Raw genomic sequence first — 16,736 nt, 5'->3', positions numbered from 1 at the left:
TTGTTAAGCCACCGTTGGATCAATGATTTTCAAAGTGGCTTAATAAATAGTAAAAAAATTCAGAAAAATGTAAAATTTGGTCTCCAATCACAATTTAATATGGAGAACAACTTGAACGGTTCGAATCGACGTTTTGAAATTTAAATATTGAAAAACGAATTGGTAGCACCAAAGCTCAGGAACTACCACTTTGATCTTAGCCAACCTCTATATATATATATATATATATATATATATATATATATATATATATATATATATATATATAGAGAGAGAGAGAGAGAGAGAGAGAGAGGATATAGAGGTAGGCTAATAAATAATCGATTGTTTCTAGTCTCCCGTGCAATCAAGTCGTTTTTCAATTTTTAAAGTCCAAATAATCGATCCAAACCGTTATATGTGATCTCCATATTAAAATGTGCTTGGAGACCAAATTTTACATTTTTTGAATGTTTTTTACTATTTATTAAGCCACTTTTAAAATCACTAATTCAACGGTAGCTTAAACAAACAGTAAAATCAGAAGCTACCGTTGTGTATTCACAAGTTTTAATGGAGTATCAACAACTGTATCGACTAAGTAAGAATACGCCACGTAGGCTGATACACCAGCTGATGTATTGAATATGTATCGTGATCGTATCGGGCGCGTATCGATATCCGATACATATCCGATACGGATACGTATTTCGATCTGGAGTATCCGAGTAACACAGCTCTGAAGTCTCAATCAATCATGCTTTCCTGTAAGTTGTAACCACGATTTTTTTTTCCTCTCTTATTCCATCTCTGACAATGCCAGAATTACCTTTCCAAAGAAGTATCATTATTCGGAGACACCTGAACACCTCCACCTAGAGACTAGAGTACCATTATCATGTATCATATAGTGGTGTATCGAACTGTGTAGCGAGTCTCCTTAGACATCATTCTTTTTATAAGAACCAAACGAAAGATGTATACATCGGAATGCGTATCCTCTGCATTAGCTCAAAAGGAATCTTTTGATTTAATAAATATGAGCTGTCTGATTTTAAACGGAACCAATTCCGCACCACTTATAATACTAAGGGGCCTTTCAATATTAGTGTAGATCTAATCTACACAAATCTTCAAACAAATTGGACAGTTGAGATTCATTAACTCAAAAGATTCTCTTTTGAGTTAATGCAGAGGATACGAATTCGATACATCGTACGTTTAAGGGTCTGTACTTTAATGTATCCACGCTAACCTAAATTCCAATCCCCTAACGTAACTCAATTTTTTATTTTTGATCCCAACCGTCCGAGCTGCTTTAACACGAATTTCCGATTGGACCGGATTGAGCAGAATTTCTGATTGGACGGTCCAAATCAAAACTTAAAAATTGGGTTACTTTAGTTAGGGATACGGACTCTGCTTACGTGGGAGTGGTTGTAGCGGGCAAATGCGTAATTAATGTCGAAAGAGGGGCCCTTTCGTTTGCTTTAATATGATAAATGGGGCCCCACGGCCCCACGGACGCGTAATTTAGTGTAGTGCACTTCGGTTCCCGGAAAAGCAACTTCTAAATTCGTGAAACCAGATTCTCTGCGCCTTCTTGGTCTACCTTCAATTCGTACACCACAGGCTTGTCAGAAAAATGATATTCTAATTTTTAAATTTTAGGACCTGTTCGGATGTAATTCCGAAAATACTGTTCACGTGGGAAAAGAAAATTCACTCAGACATAATTTTTTTTTCCCAAGTAAACAGTAAATTTCAGTTCAAACTTTTTCTATTCCCGTTCCTATTCCCATTCCCATTCCCACTATGCAGCCGAACAGAGCCTTAAATATTCAGATTAGTGGCAACTAAAGGGAAAAACGGAGCTGATTCGGAGCTGATAATGTTGATATCATATCTGTATCCATTTTTCAATAAGCGGATATAAATACGGATATAAATAGTAAATGAATATTAAAATTCAAAATCAAATTTGTTTTAAATGGATACGAATACGGAGCAGATAATCTATGAATACAAATTCGAATGCAAATACGAAACGAATAATTATTGGATAATTGAGTCATATAAATAATCCACTCAAATAATTAACGTATATAATATAAATATTATAATCAAACATACTTTATTTTTTAATAATACAAATAAAAGCAAAATAAACAAATTACTCCCGTTTGGTTTTCAAATTAGTTCCACATTGAATATTAAAGTAATGGTTGAGGCCTTTATACAACACAAATCTCCTCTACATTCAAAATCTAAAATTGAGTTGGCAGAATAGGAAAAGACAAAATGTGAGATTGATTTGCTTAGAGTAGGAAAGAGACAAATGTGAGATGGATTTGCTTGGATTTGCCCTTTCGAAATATGGAAGAGCCAAATGTGAATCCTGATTATAATAGGATCCGGATATCCGTAATGAAAGGTGAGATGATTATAGGATTCCGGATATCCACTCCATTTAGAGATATAACAAATTATAACCGAATTTGCATCTGGATCGAATACAAAGCGGTTTCGGAATAGATAATTCGTATCCGTCTTCAGCCTTAGTGGCAACATAAATTAATTATGCTTATAAAGAAAAACTATGAGATAATTTGAATCTCAATAAATTTGAAAAAAACTATGTGACAACATTATTTAACTTAGTTACATCTGAAAAAAAAAAATAAGGACCTTAATTTTCATATTTTAAAAGGGTCCTCAAATTTGTACTTAATTGGTTTACAAGTCACAACATAAATTATTTGTGCCTTATTTATCACCGTGTATAAAAGTACAAAACACAAAAAATAATAATAAGAAAGAGAATCTCTTGCTAGTATGCCTGTATTGGTCCACCAACTGAACGGTGAACCAGTTTTATATTAAGAATCACGACGAAATAAATTAGGGAAGTTATTTGCGGAAATAGTTTTTTTTTTATAGAAACTACAGCGAGAATGAAGCTTGGAAAAGAGTTTCCAAACATGAAAAATAAGAAAAGGAAAATCGGAGGTTGGGAAGACGAAGGGACGAAGATTTAGTTTTCATCTATACTATAATCTTTTTTTTCCCCTTCCTGTCTATTCTTCTCACTTCTCTATTGACTATTAGTCAAGTGTTTCTGGGGTTTTTCTTAAACCCCTCTCCCAACAGAGAAGAGAAGGTTGGTTGGTTGCTTCCGTTTATTTATTTATTTACACCCTCATAATTTCAAAATTAATCCCCTCGTTCTCTCCGCTTCTTTGTTTTCATCTTTCAGGACAGAGCTTCTTTCTATTCAGAGACTAATTCAAGGTATGCACTTCTTTCTTGCTCTATCTCTTCTTCTGGCAAAGTAGCAATGCATTCATCATCTGTTAATCTTGAATAATTACCAAAGATTCAGGCCATCTCTTCGTGTTATATTTCTCTTTTGTTAGGGTGATTTTCGTAATAACTTTATCACTAGGATCAATTGCTAATACCCAACTTGTAATTTGATTTCCACTGTTGTCACTTACTTTTGGGAAGAAGTACAACTGACTTGAAAGGTAGCTAATATGATGGTTTTCTGAAGCATGGCTGTTACCTGTGATGGTCTGATTGCTTTGACAAAATTCCTATAATTAATGGATGTATGCTTTTGTTTGGGTAAAGATTTTAACAGAGCAGTTTTGGCTTCATGCAGCACACGGACTATAGAATCAAAACAAAGACGCATATGGTTTGTGCGCTGCATGAAGCCAAAACGGCTCTGTTAAAATCTTTACTCCTTTTGTTTCTGCTATTGCTCGAGTTAGGTGCTACAATGCTTCATGTCATGCTACTTTTAACTTATAATAATACTTACCTTTCTTAATCACATCAATCAAAATATTTAAAACTTCAATTGGAGCAGTTTCACCTCTTTACATTTAAACACTGGACATACAGCTGCAGTTACTGTATTTTGGTCTCCAGATTAAAGCTACCTATTGTAACCACAACTACAGTTATCTGCATATCCTTTAATAATTTTCCTTTCTTAAATTTTTTGTGCAGGGGTTTAAAAGTTTTATCTTAAAATGGCAGAGGAGCCCATTACTGAGCAGGTCGTGCAAGCCGGTATAGTCACTGCAATTGGGTTTGACATTATGAGCAGTGCTGACATGGTGAGTTCTTTTTGTTAATTATCACAATTTTTCCGAGACAATATATGACACACTATATATTAGTATTTTGTAAACAGTTTACTTTTGCAGTATAAAGGATAATTTCAAAATTTTCTTTTTAGGAAAAGTACAGTAGCTTTACATTGTCGGAGAAAGATGACGTCAGTCATCCAAAGTTAGGTTTGCCAAATACTTTGAAGGAAAAATGTGGTACATGTGGATCCAAAGATGTTCGAGATTGCAATGGTATGAACTTAAGTTTGATGTTTTTTTTATCTGTATGTTTGTTTGTGCGAGTACAAATTTTTTTTAAGTAAAAGATGAATAAAATGATTAAAGTGGAACTTTTTGTAATGTATTGATTATAAAGCATTCTACATGTTGTTTCAGGCATAATGAATCACGTCTTTAAGTCATAGAAACATATTGACTTTTATAAACTCATTAGTACTGTCACAACCAGTGCCTTTACTGCTACTGTACCATGTTGTAATATATACTCGTTATTGAAGCACATTATATATGTATTAGCAATATAAAACTAGGAAAGGTTTAAATATATCCAAAGCTGATATAGCATGTATACAAGGAAATCCTTCTGCTAAATTTAATTTCACTTCTATTTTGATACTTTCAGGTCACTTTGGTGTCATCGATTTACCAGCGACAATATATCATCCCTATTTTATTGCAGAAGTTGTTCAAATTTTGAACCAAATCTGCCCTGGTTGTCTCTCGCTGAAGAAAGATTTTGAAAAGGTTGTTGTTCAAAGTTTCACTCCAAAGTTCTCTTTGTTTTTGTGTGGTATTATTTCATATAGTCCAGATTTGTTTTATGGCCTCTTAAATTTGTTCATTGTTATATTAACTTTGTCATTTGATTCGTACAGGGTACAATCTCTTTTGAAGTCAAGGATTTGAGATGCAATGCTCTTATTAAAGTTATTCAAAATAACTTTTCTCGAGCTAAGAAGAAAATAATTCTTGATTGTGTTAAAACTGTTTTAAAGGTAACACTTGTACAAAACTGATGTACAAAAGGAAGCAAAAGCATTATTTTTCCTTACTTCAAACTTTCTTCTGATGGTTTGTGTTATTTATTTATTTATCCTCTTTTTTCACAGAGAAAAAAGTCCAGTTGCAAATACTGTGTGGTAAGTCAACAAATCTGTTTCAATAAAATGACTTTCTACTTTCTTTGACCACATTTAATTATAAGTTTGCTATCTATTTAAGTAGAAGAGTTCAGTGAAATGGTATCCAATGATGAGGTTCAAGGCCTTGTCTCGAGACTCGGATGGCCGACGTGGCCTCCAAATTATGGCCGAAATAGCAGAAAAACAGCTCCCGAAAAGATATCAGAATAGAGGCCTTGATGAGGTGCTTGCAGGAGATTTTTGGGAGTTTGTACCAAGAGATGTGCAACAGCAAGAACCTAACAAGTCGAAAATCACACTTACACCATACCAGGTAAATATTGTGCCTTTGGAATAGATATTAAATTTTATAATGGCTAGAGCATACTGCTCCGTACAGAAGTTATGTGCAATTTGGTGTGTGTAATTTCTAATATGGTTAATGAACTTTTTTCCCAGGCCTTTACTTTGTTGAAAAAACTGGATAAAAAAATTATAGAAAGTTTGATATCAAAAAGAGATTGGATTTTTCTCTCTTCTATACCTGTTACTGCTAACAACCACCGTGTGTCAGAGACCTACCAAGCTCATGCTGATGGTCCCTTATTGGCTTTTGTAAGTCTTCTTCGTTTGCTCACTTTGTCTGTCTATCAATATTTTCTTATTATATACTTATTTGTTCATTCATATCTGCTTTTTTTTTTATTATATAGGATGAGCGCACAAAGGCTTATAAAAAGATTATTGATTCATCTAAGAAAATTGATGAATTTCGCCAACAAGCTCAGTTCAAGGCACAAGCCGGATCTTATGTGACAGCTCGTACGATGGAGTGCCTCAATGCATCAAAGGTACTTTTCTTGATCATGGCATCCAATCATTTTTTGGCTGCTGATTTTTATAGCTCTCTGGTAGAACAGAACTGCTTGTATCCAATTTTGTGGTTGACCTTTTCTTGATCCATTTTATGGACTTGATTTTTGGGGTGCTTTTAGGAATTTTGTTTGCCGTTTTTTATTGTCACTGTATTCCTCTAGTGTTCCTAGGCATTTTCTTTTGGCTTGTATAAATAGGAAGAGAAAGCCAAAGAAAAAATGGAAAACAGTATCCTTATAGCACAACATCAAGTATCCATTACTTTTTTCCCCTGATACTCAATTAACCTCATGGTATGCATGTAATTTTGCACTTAACAGCTACATTCTAGGCAACAATCAAATGGAGAACGGACACCTGCACCTGGCGCTTCTCACGGCGTGAGATGGTTGAAGGATGTACTTCTTAGCAAAAGATCGGATCATGTTTTTCGAATGGTCATGGTTGGTGACCCAAAAGTTAAACTCAGTGAAATCGGCATTTGTGCTGAGGTTGCACGAAACCTTCTCATAACCGAGCACATCAATTCCTACAACTTAGAAAAGCTCTGCTTGATTTTTGAGAAATGTTTCATAACAACACAGATTCAGGTTCGACGGGATGGTAAGTTGATTACCTTGAAGAAAAATAACGCAATTCAAATTGGTGATATTGTTTACAGGCCGGTACAGAATGGAGATATTATCTTAGTTAACCGGCCACCTTCAGTGCACCAGCACTCACTGATAGGATTAACAGTGAAGATCCTCCCAACTGAACATGTCCTATCCATTAACCCACTTAATTGCATTCCTCTACTTGGAGATTTTGATGGGGATTGTTTGCACGGATATGTACCACAATCACTTGCTTGCCGGGCTGAGTTGAGTGAGTTGGTGAGTATTGACAACCAGCTTTTTAACTCACAAGATGGAAGGAGCCTTGTTTCCTTGTCACATGATAGTCTACTTGCGGCTTATTTACTTACCAAAAGTGATACATATTTAAGTAAGTACAAGTTCCAGCAATTGGAAATGTTTTGTTTGACTCAGTCAGAGACCGTACCTAATTGTAGACTGTGGACAGGAATGCAACTCTTTTCTTCCTGTCTTAATGGAGCTGATGATCTTGTATCTTCTTCTACCTCTCAGTGGCTAAAAGGTGGTAAAAGTGGCATATTTTACCATATATTTAGAAGATACGGTAAAAAAGGACTTGAACACCTGTTTAGGGCACAAGAAACATTGTGCGAGTTTCTGACTATGCGCGGGCTTACTGTTTCTCTATCAGATTTGTACCTCTCTCCTAATTCCAACTCCCGAAAGATTTTACAACAAGAGGTTTGCTTAGCAATAGAGGAGGCTGAAGATTCATTGAAGTGTAAAGAGCTGGTTCTGAACCCTGATATGATGCCTGTCTCAATGAGTTATGATTACAAACAAGAAGACTTTACCAACCTGTTTTCAGATAATTTGTCGATTAAAAAAATCTCGATCGGGGCTTTCAAGGGTGTTTTCAGTAACTTAACAAAGTTAGCAAGCTTGCATGCAAACAAGGGCAACTCAATCTTGGAAATGATAAGTTCGGGGAGTAAAATGAATCTTGCAAAACTCGTGCATCAGACTCTCTGTCTTGGATTGCAACTTCCCGTAAGAAAGTTTCCATTTACAATTCCAAGTGACCTAAATTGTGTTTCTTGGAATAATCACAAGGCGATGGTAGAGCCAGGTCAGAGCTCACTCTATGCAGTTATCAAAAGCTCATTTCTCGATGGGCTGAACCCGTTAGAGTGCCTCTTGCATTCAATATCAGCGCGGGCAAACTTCAGTGACAATGCCGAGGTCCCTGGTACACTGAACCGTGAATTGATGTACTACCTGAGAGATATATATACTTCCTATGATGGGTCAGTGCGAGATGCTTATGGCCAAATTGTGCAATTTTCATATGGAGATGATGATGATAAAGATGTTGTTGGTGCACCTGTTGGTGCTTGGGCTGCCAGTGCAGTCTCTGAGGCAGCCTATGGTGCTCTAGACTGTCCGGTGGGTGGATTGGAGCAGTCACCTCTCATGAACTTGAAGGTTAGTCATGTTCTCTTGTGAATTTTTATTTTCTGTTTACATTATATTGTCATCTATTCATCTACACTTTAACCTTTGTATTTGATTTATAGAAAGTGCTGAAATGTGACAAGAGTAGAGCTACTGACCATGCTGCCCTACTGTATCTCTCTTCCAATGTAAACAAATGCAAATATGGATGCGAATATGCTGCTCTACTAATTCAGAGCCATCTTGAGCCGATTGTCTTTTCTGATTTGGTCAACGTTGTGATGATTTTGTTCGTGCCTTTGTCCTCCTTTCTATTGATTGGTTTCTTTCATAGATCGTTATGTGAATGCTGAGAATTGTATATTTGTTCCTCCACAAATAGTATATGTGATATTTGTATGCTTGAGATCACACAACACAGTTTTGATTAGTCTTAATTTTCTGCTAAATCACTCTTAATTTTGAGGGGCAAATATTTTAGTTTATCGCATTTCTTGTTTATACATACACCAAATTGTCTTTTTGTCTAAAATTATAACTTTTTGACAATTTGCTTGTATGTTTTTCTTGGATGTTAAGATATGATGGGCGTGAAGCTCAAGGCTTTAGAAATAGTCCTTGGGAAGTTCATTTTCATCTAAATGAGGTAAGAATAATCTTCTTTTATTTGCTTCTTTATTAGTTGGATAATATTTAGAAGAAAGAGTACTTTCATTTTCTGTTGTCTATCGTATGTTCTATATATGTAACAAGCAGGGCATCATGAAGAGAAAAGGTATCAGCTTAAACTCTGTCATAAGTTGCCTTATGACAAACTATGAAATTAAAAGAAAGTCTGAAGGGAAACTCCCAGCATTGCGAATGTTTGAGAGGTAAACAGTGCTTTAAAGTTCATGTGCAATTAATCAAAACGGTCTATATAAACATTTGAACTAACAACTTGGACGGGAATTTTATGGTGTAGAATTTGTTCTTCCGGAGATGATGATTTAGCACTTTGTCTTGTAGTAGCTGCTGAATCTTCTGATCTAGATTTATTAAAATTGAAGGCGATTCCACTTCTCCTCAGATGTCTTGCAAAAGGTGAAATTAATTGTTCTTTCTCCACTTTCATTGGACAACTTTTAATCAATTTATTTTGTCCTAAATGACATGAGATAATTTAACAGGCTTTGAGGAATTTAAGCAGATAGAAATCAAATGCATGTCTGAAGAACTTTTGTTGAGGGTAACAATGTCGGATGCTTGTGCCAGTGGCCACTTCTGGGCTACTCTTCAAAATGCTTGCACCCCGATAGTTGACCTCATTGATTGGACCAGAAGCCAACCTGATTCAATTCAGGATGTTTTTGGTGTTCTTGGTGTTGATTCTGCATGGACCCATTTTCTAACTGTAAGCTGCTATATTCTTTCTTTTTTTCCCTCAGATTAGTTGAGAAAGCTGCATGCATAATCAAAGAGCAATGTTTCATTTGTACTTCATAATATAATGGTCAATTGGCAGTGCTTGAAGGGAAGCATATCTGACATTGGGAGAGAAATACAAAAGCCGCATTTAATAACAATGGCTGATAGCCTCTCTGTCAGTGGCGAATTCCACGGACTAAGTAATAACGGGCTGAAAGTACAAAGGAAGCGCCTTGGGTTGTCTGCTCCATTCTCGCAAGCGTGTTTTTCAGTGAGTTGATCTCTTAATTGATTGTATGAATTTTGTCATTTTGCTTGAGCAAAATAAAATAAAATAAAATAAGATAAAGAGATGTGTTTATTGATTGTTGTGAGATTTTAAATGCAGGGACCAGCTACCACTTTTGTTACTGCAGCAAAAGAGAGATCTGTAGATAAACTCAAAGGTTCATTAGACTCGATCTCTTGGGGGAAGGAGCCTTTGATCGGCTCAGGGGGTCATTTTGACCTTATTTTTCCTGTCAAAGTAATCACCTTTACCTTTTGAATTAATAAACCATAAAAATCTAGTTTCCATTTATGGATTCTATATTTATGGATTCTATAAGTAGATTAATAAATGTGCGTCCAAGTCATGTTTATTTGAAAACAATTTGGTATCTAATGAGCAGGAGTATTTTTTTTTTTTGAAAGCTTGACAGCGGCTGTCAAGGTGAGCAGCAGGAGTATTTTGGGAACAAAAATTCAGTGGGTAGGGATGATGACTTACCTCAATCGTCATGCTGTGGTCTTGAGGTACAAAATTCCTTTCATTTTAATTTCGATCATGAAGATGTATATATACAGCATGTCAACTAAAAAAAGTATCAATGTTCTCAACTTCAGGAAGATGAACCCAAAGAGTATGACGACATGTACAAATTCCTCAATGGATTTTTACCAAATGAAACAAGGCCAAGTCGAAGTTGTAGTCTGGTAAATGGGGAAGCAGGGCCTCCAAGTTATAGTCATCAAGTTTTGCATGGATATGCTGACAAAAAAACTACTCAGCATGTTCTTCCACCAGAATATCGGCAGCGTAGCATTGGTGGTTGGGCTAACATACTTGATATGCATGCTTCTTTGAAAAATATCTTACACAAGTGAGTCTTTCTCTTTTTATATAAGTGTCAGATATGCTTATTTAAGATCTCAAATATGCTTATTTAAACTTGTGACCCCCAATATGTGCATTTAAACTTTATTTTTTAATACTTCATATCTTAGAATAACAGAACTATAGCCAGTGCACCAAATCGGATATGTGTGAATTTATAATTATTGCATAATTTGTTTCCTGTATTAAATTTGTGAGCAATATTTGCTTAAAGGTATCCGATCGAGACTTGTGTGAGTGCACCTGATAGATCATCTCTGATTGAAGCTCTTTTTTACCATCCAAGGCGTGATGAAAAGAGTGGGGTTGGTGTTAAAGCTATAAAGGTAGATTATTGATTTGGTAGTATTTCAATTGGCTGTTCTTTTAACCTTGGTTCGAACTTTTGCAGTTGTCCAACTGTTGGCTAAAGCATCATTTCTTTATAAGGTTGATGTGACTAGTATGTACACTTATATGCAATGTTTGGACATGAACACAGGTCCTGTGTCATGTATTACTTGTCAGTAAAAAACGGATATACCTTTTTTTTTTCCTTGAGCATGACATATAAGCCACATATGTCTTTTACAATGTTGGATTTATTATTTGAACTTTCTTTTAGATTATTGTCTAGTTAATTCTTTGTTTAGTGTACCTTTTGTGTGTGTGTTTAAGTTGTATAGTGAATTTGTTTGAATGGGTTTATTTTCTTTTAGATATGATTGTTATCTCTTGATTGAGTTTATTTTCTTTATTGGTCTTGTCATAGATTGGACTGAGCTATGGGCATGATGGGTCCCGTTGTTTCATTTTAATACGAAATGATGATAGTGAAGAAGATTTCTCATACCGCAAGTGCGTACTTGGAGCGGCTGCATCCATCTCTCCTGAATTAAAGATTTTAGTTGAGAGAAAGCTCTTTCGAAAGATTTGGTAGAGTTATCAATCGGCACAATTCCTTTCTGGAGGTAATTGTTTATATATCTTCTATACAATTTCTGCTGGATCAGCAATTAAAGATACTTTGTATGACAGAATATGGTTTACTATCAAATTGCTAAATTAAGCTAGAATTGAGAATAGCTATGAAATGTACTGTATTATTGTTTGACAAAGTTGTATTATTTATTTACGAATTCAGGTGCGGCGAGATGGTGACAAGCTACCTATTGCTGTGTTACATTCCGAGCTCTTTTGGGGCAACCAAATTTCTTATTTATACTAATGTCTCTGTCTGTCAAAATCTTCAATTCATCTAACATGTCACTGCAAACAAGGAACATATAGATAATCAGTATTAATATTTTTGAAGCACTCCCCTTTAGCAACTTACTGCGTTACGTTTATCTTGTGATTTATGAAATTACTCTTTGAGTGATGGATAATTATATTTCTCTATTTACCTTCGGATGTAAACTCTAAGCTGAGGAAACAGTTGGAATATAATTAAAAAAAGAGAGCAAAAAAGCTCATCTGTGGTATAGTTGGTCGGAAAATCAGGACATGTTGCTTTTAGTGATTTCCATGCAAGAAAGCTCATCTATTTTTTATGTAGTTTTTTTTTATTCATCTCTGGCCCCACCTTCACTACTAAGGTCATTCTGCTTTTGGTGATTTAGAATCTTTCATGCATAGAGTACTCGGTATGGTTGAAGTCTCCTTTGCTTTGGTGGGCTGGAAAAAAAATTCGTAGTTCGTGATTCGATTCGGATTTGATTCGGGTTTGATTCGAGTTTAATTCGATTCGAAATGAGTTCGAATTGAAACAAACAAAATCAGGTTAGGTTCGAAATTAATTCAAACCAAACTCAAACCTCACCTGGTTCGATCGAAATGAGTTCGTGATTTTTTTTATAGTTTGAATCTCATAAAATCACCGGCCATTCATATGAAAATATATAAGTTAGAAAATAAAAATAAAAAATAATTGTCTCCAATCATATGAAAATTGAGTTTCATATTTGATTATAGGCCCAAAACTTCAGCCCATTTTAATGAAAGTGCTGAATGTTGATCACGTGTTGGCTGCACGCAGTGCAGGGCACAACTGTCAATCCGGTATGTAGTTGAGTTATTTAGTTCCACATCTTGAAATCAACAAAAACAAACTGCTTGGGAGCCTATAAAAGAAGTGGAGACGGGTGAAATAATTCACTTGACTGGATTCGCTCTGGATGAATAATTGGAATGGATTTCGTATTATAACGGATATCCGATCCATACTGCAAAATTATTTGGATCCAAATTAAATTTTTTTTACTATAATTCGAACCATTTTCGAACCTAAGCGAACCAGTTCGAATTTGTAACGAATCAAACCCGAACTGGTCTATTCAGTTTGAAATCCAGTTTCAATTTCGAACCAGTTTGGTTCGAAATTATTTCGAACCCGAACTCGAACCTGGGTTAGGTTTGGTTTGGTTCGTTGTCAGCCCTAGTTGATACTTGATACTAATCAAAATAAAACCAAAATGCCATGATCTTTTACATATAAAATGATATATAAGATCGTTTCTATCAGTTTTTATTTGTACATTTAAATTTTAAAACCAAAATGCCATGATCTTTTACATATAAAATGATATATAGATCGTTTCTATCAGTTTTTATTTGTACATTTAAATTTTAAATTTTAAGTTATTATAATTATAACAATGGAGACATTATGAAAACGCAAAAAATAAAGACGAAATTTTCCATATTTCTCTGAGATGTATAAAAAAACCAGAGCTACAAAACTACGGTATTTTTTACAACTTGTCATTTACAATCTCTACACATTTTGTCTAGTTTATTTTTCAATACTATCAACACAGCAACAACATCATTTGTGCTACCTTTGAGCACTCAACAATTTTAACACAGATAATATTATCGCTTACATAACTATTTTAAAATGATCTCCATGCAAGTAACAAAAAAAAAAAAATTACATCGACCACTTCCAGACCTTCAATTCACCAATTCCATCACCAGTGAAAAAGATTCCACCGGGACCCATTTGCATCGTCCGGACCTCCTGCTTTGCAAACATCGTCCCCCTCTTATTAAATCTATCCAAATATACCAAAAACAAATATACGTTATATAGGAAATATGATCCAGCTATTTTGGATAATGTTTTATTGATAAGGAAAACTTACGAGGGAAGATCATATAGGTGTACACTATTATCATTCAACGAACACATCAGGACTGGCTTTCCTTTTAGATCTTGCATCCCACAAAGCGCGATTACCCCCTGACAATGCAAGATAACAAAAAGGAGGAGAAATTAAACAATTGGTTCAATTATTTTATTTATCATGCACCAAATAATCAAAACTGAGTACAGGACATTTACTAATACAAAACAACCGAGGGATAAAAATATAAAAAATAAACAAAGAGTACTGACATGTTCCTCGACGTGCGTATATATGACCTTTAGGTGCTCCTTGGTGCTGGTACACCAGATCTGAAAGTAAGGAAAAATTAACAAATTAGAAATCGACAACAATAATTTGAGTATATTCAACATATCCACATGTTAACAACTATCATACAAGCCATTTGATAGCATGTAATAATTCCAGCAACTTTTCCATTGTTTAAATACATAAACTCAAGGCTTACTTGGTAAAAATCAATTATGAACTGAAATTTTCCAAACTGAAAAATGAAGATAATAACCTTCACAGTGTTGTCTAGGGAGCATGAAAATAAAAATTGATCCCAATATAGCAAGGACATCACCACGTTTGTATGGTCAGCCAATGTCTGGACACACCGGAATGTTGTCAAGTCCCAAACCTAATACATTTTTTAAATAAATTAAATTTTGTATGCAAAAGGCAGAATAACAACATACTGGGAAAAAAAAAAAAGGAAAAGAAAAGAAAAGTTCTATTTGAAAATCTGTATAGATGGTCATGCTTAGACAAGATGGAGACATTGATTTCAGTAAGCAGGTCTATAGAGGTTGACAGTTTGGCAATAAATAGTAACTAGTAAACCAGTAAGCATAATAATGTCGGGTACCGATATGAGTTCTCTAGAGGCTGATAATTTGCCATTCACAATATGAAACCACATAAGTGTTAGATACCAATATTGTACTGGTCACGTCATGCACCGGGGTTGCTACCATCGGTCAAACACCATATTCTGCAAGTTAAAGAACAAAATGAAACCACCTACCTGGGCATTACTTTATTTGGTACATAATGAGGTACCTTAGACAAAATGAAGATCTACAAGGGAAATCGAGTGGGAATATATGGACTCACTTTAATAGCTTTATCCATGGACCCCGAATAAAGTTCTGTTCCTCCTACGACTAGTGAAATGACAGCGAGGCTGTGACCCAGAAGAGAAGCAGCAGGCTCAAAACAATTTGTTGGTGCGCTGTATCTCCACACCAATATTCTGCCATCCTATAATTTTTTTAAAGAGTAAATCAAGTTTTAATTCTTTACACAAAATAAGTTCTAAAATGGAACTTATCAAATAGAATTGAAGTAGGACTTACATGTGTCCCAGCAAACAACATATCATTAGCAGCCACTAGTGCATATACCTGACCCGTGGGCCCGGAAAGGCTCATTTCTGCACCAGTCTGTGTGTTCCATACCTAAAGAAATTAAAAAGAGAGAGAGAGAGAGAGAGAACAATTAGATGTGAACATAATTTATCGTAAGGGCAGGGTAACTTTTTTAGCAACTGCAACTAGCACCGAACATTTGAGAATCGCATCACTAGATAAAAAGAGTTAATTTAAGAAACATATTAGAAATTGCCCTTGAAGAGCCATATTTGCAAAATGACTTGTTAATAGCGGCAAAATAGTCAATGATACAACTACACATTTCCATCAAATTCATCAATATTAACTGGGTTTTTTATTTGTGAATATACCACAAATTTATGCGCCAGATGGAAATATAAGAACAACTGTTTTATACCCATTTATCAGAGAGTGCTCCATGCACCATGGAAAAGTCCTAAAAGATAAAAGTATTCTTTTGAGAAAAGGGATTTATGAATTACTTTGATAGAGTCGGGGATGCCAACAAATAACCAGGGCTCCACACTAATCATACAGCCGACTTCACGCCCCATGTTAACTGTTGCCACACACTACCATACAGAACATAAGACAGCATAAATACAAGTCAAGTCCAAAGAAGATAAACAATTTTTCAAGGTTGAAATGAACATTTATCCCAAGATGCCCAACTACCTGGCCGGTTTGGCAATCCCACACTTTGACTGTCCCGTCCTTACTTCCAGAGTAAAGCTTGTCAGATCCCGATGGTAGTGCTATGGCAGATATTACCTACAAAATATATATAAATATTTAAAATAACTGTCCATTGATCATTACTTTTTTTTTTTTTATCATTAAAGCCCATAGGCCATTCATTTCATTAAAACCAAAACTTGCACACATAATCCCACCCGTTCATCTTGCTTTTTTTGCCGGATTAACAGCCAAGTTATTGTGGCTTCTTTGCACATACACACATGAGTAAGACTCATTGATAACTACTTGGTAAAAGAAGAAAATTAGTTGTAAAAAATAGGAAAGGATTAACCTTTTTGTGTCCTTTTAGAGGCGTGATGAGAGAAAAGGTGTCACCAATGGACCAAGAATGCAAATATCTACATCTCTCACCGTAGGAGCAGGTCCTTGACAAAAAGTACTTGCATGGTTTATCGCATTGGCTTGGGTCTGTGTTCTCTCCTCGTGGATCTTTACCACACTTGGACTGGTTGCCTTCATTGTTGTCTCCAGTTCTAGGGTTTTGCCACACCAGGTTATGGTATTGGCGGGGAACCCTCTTAGATGTAGATGAAGTGGAGGGATCTTGTGCGTCTGGGAGCTGGCTGTGGAGAAAAGAGCACCGGTGGCGGTTGCAGCGCCCGGCCTCACTATCCATCCTAGTTATCTGTAAAATCCTAGATTGGGATTCCTGTCACTTGCGAAAGAGGGGAGACGGTTGCGAGAGAACCGTTGGAAAAAGAGAGATGTCGAGAAATAAAGAAGAGAAGGATTTAG

At 35.5% G+C, this 16,736-nt stretch overlaps 2 protein-coding genes across 6 annotated transcripts; one reads left to right on the top strand and one right to left on the bottom strand.

Moving 5' to 3' along the window:
- The first annotated feature begins 2,934 nt into the window (after positions 1 to 2,934).
- On the top strand, positions 2,935 to 12,024 carry NRPD1A (nuclear RNA polymerase D1A). 5 transcript variants are annotated; one of them, XM_078320729.1, is made up of 23 exons: positions 2,935 to 3,139; positions 3,236 to 3,270; positions 3,997 to 4,106; positions 4,229 to 4,352; positions 4,744 to 4,865; positions 4,997 to 5,116; positions 5,231 to 5,260; positions 5,346 to 5,576; positions 5,702 to 5,857; positions 5,956 to 6,093; positions 6,439 to 8,181; positions 8,274 to 8,440; positions 8,731 to 8,797; positions 8,908 to 9,023; positions 9,116 to 9,234; positions 9,321 to 9,544; positions 9,656 to 9,829; positions 9,947 to 10,084; positions 10,252 to 10,353; positions 10,444 to 10,700; positions 10,929 to 11,040; positions 11,466 to 11,664; positions 11,838 to 12,024. In XM_078320729.1, the coding sequence occupies exons 3-22, from the start codon at positions 4,020 to 4,022 to the stop codon at positions 11,631 to 11,633; spliced, it is 4,395 nt and encodes a 1,464-aa protein (XP_078176855.1). In that variant the 5' UTR covers positions 2,935 to 3,139; positions 3,236 to 3,270; positions 3,997 to 4,019; the 3' UTR covers positions 11,634 to 11,664; positions 11,838 to 12,024. The 5 variants fall into 5 exon arrangements, with proteins under 5 accessions (XP_078176855.1, XP_078176863.1, XP_078176880.1 ...); XM_078320737.1 differs by lacking the exon at positions 3,236 to 3,270; XM_078320754.1 differs by lacking the exon at positions 10,252 to 10,353 and having other exon boundaries at positions 2,937 to 3,139.
- A 1,467-nt stretch (positions 12,025 to 13,491) lies between these two features.
- On the bottom strand, positions 13,492 to 16,617 carry LOC144547357 (zinc finger CCCH domain-containing protein 17-like). Its single transcript, XM_078295986.1, has 9 exons — positions 16,273 to 16,617; positions 15,918 to 16,013; positions 15,725 to 15,814; positions 15,207 to 15,308; positions 14,965 to 15,111; positions 14,369 to 14,488; positions 14,094 to 14,153; positions 13,840 to 13,937; positions 13,492 to 13,749 (listed from the first exon to the last, which is right to left on the bottom strand). The coding sequence occupies exons 1-9, from the start codon at positions 16,615 to 16,617 to the stop codon at positions 13,626 to 13,628; spliced, it is 1,182 nt and encodes a 393-aa protein (XP_078152112.1). The 3' UTR covers positions 13,492 to 13,625.
- Between the last annotated feature and the right edge of the window lie 119 nt (positions 16,618 to 16,736).

The sequence above is a fragment of the Carex rostrata genome, chromosome 2 (genome assembly GCF_964058835.1).
Source record: "Carex rostrata chromosome 2, lpCarRost1.2, whole genome shotgun sequence".
NCBI lineage: Eukaryota > Viridiplantae > Streptophyta > Magnoliopsida > Poales > Cyperaceae > Carex > Carex rostrata.
This window is presented reverse-complemented; position numbering and strand designations above follow the sequence as displayed.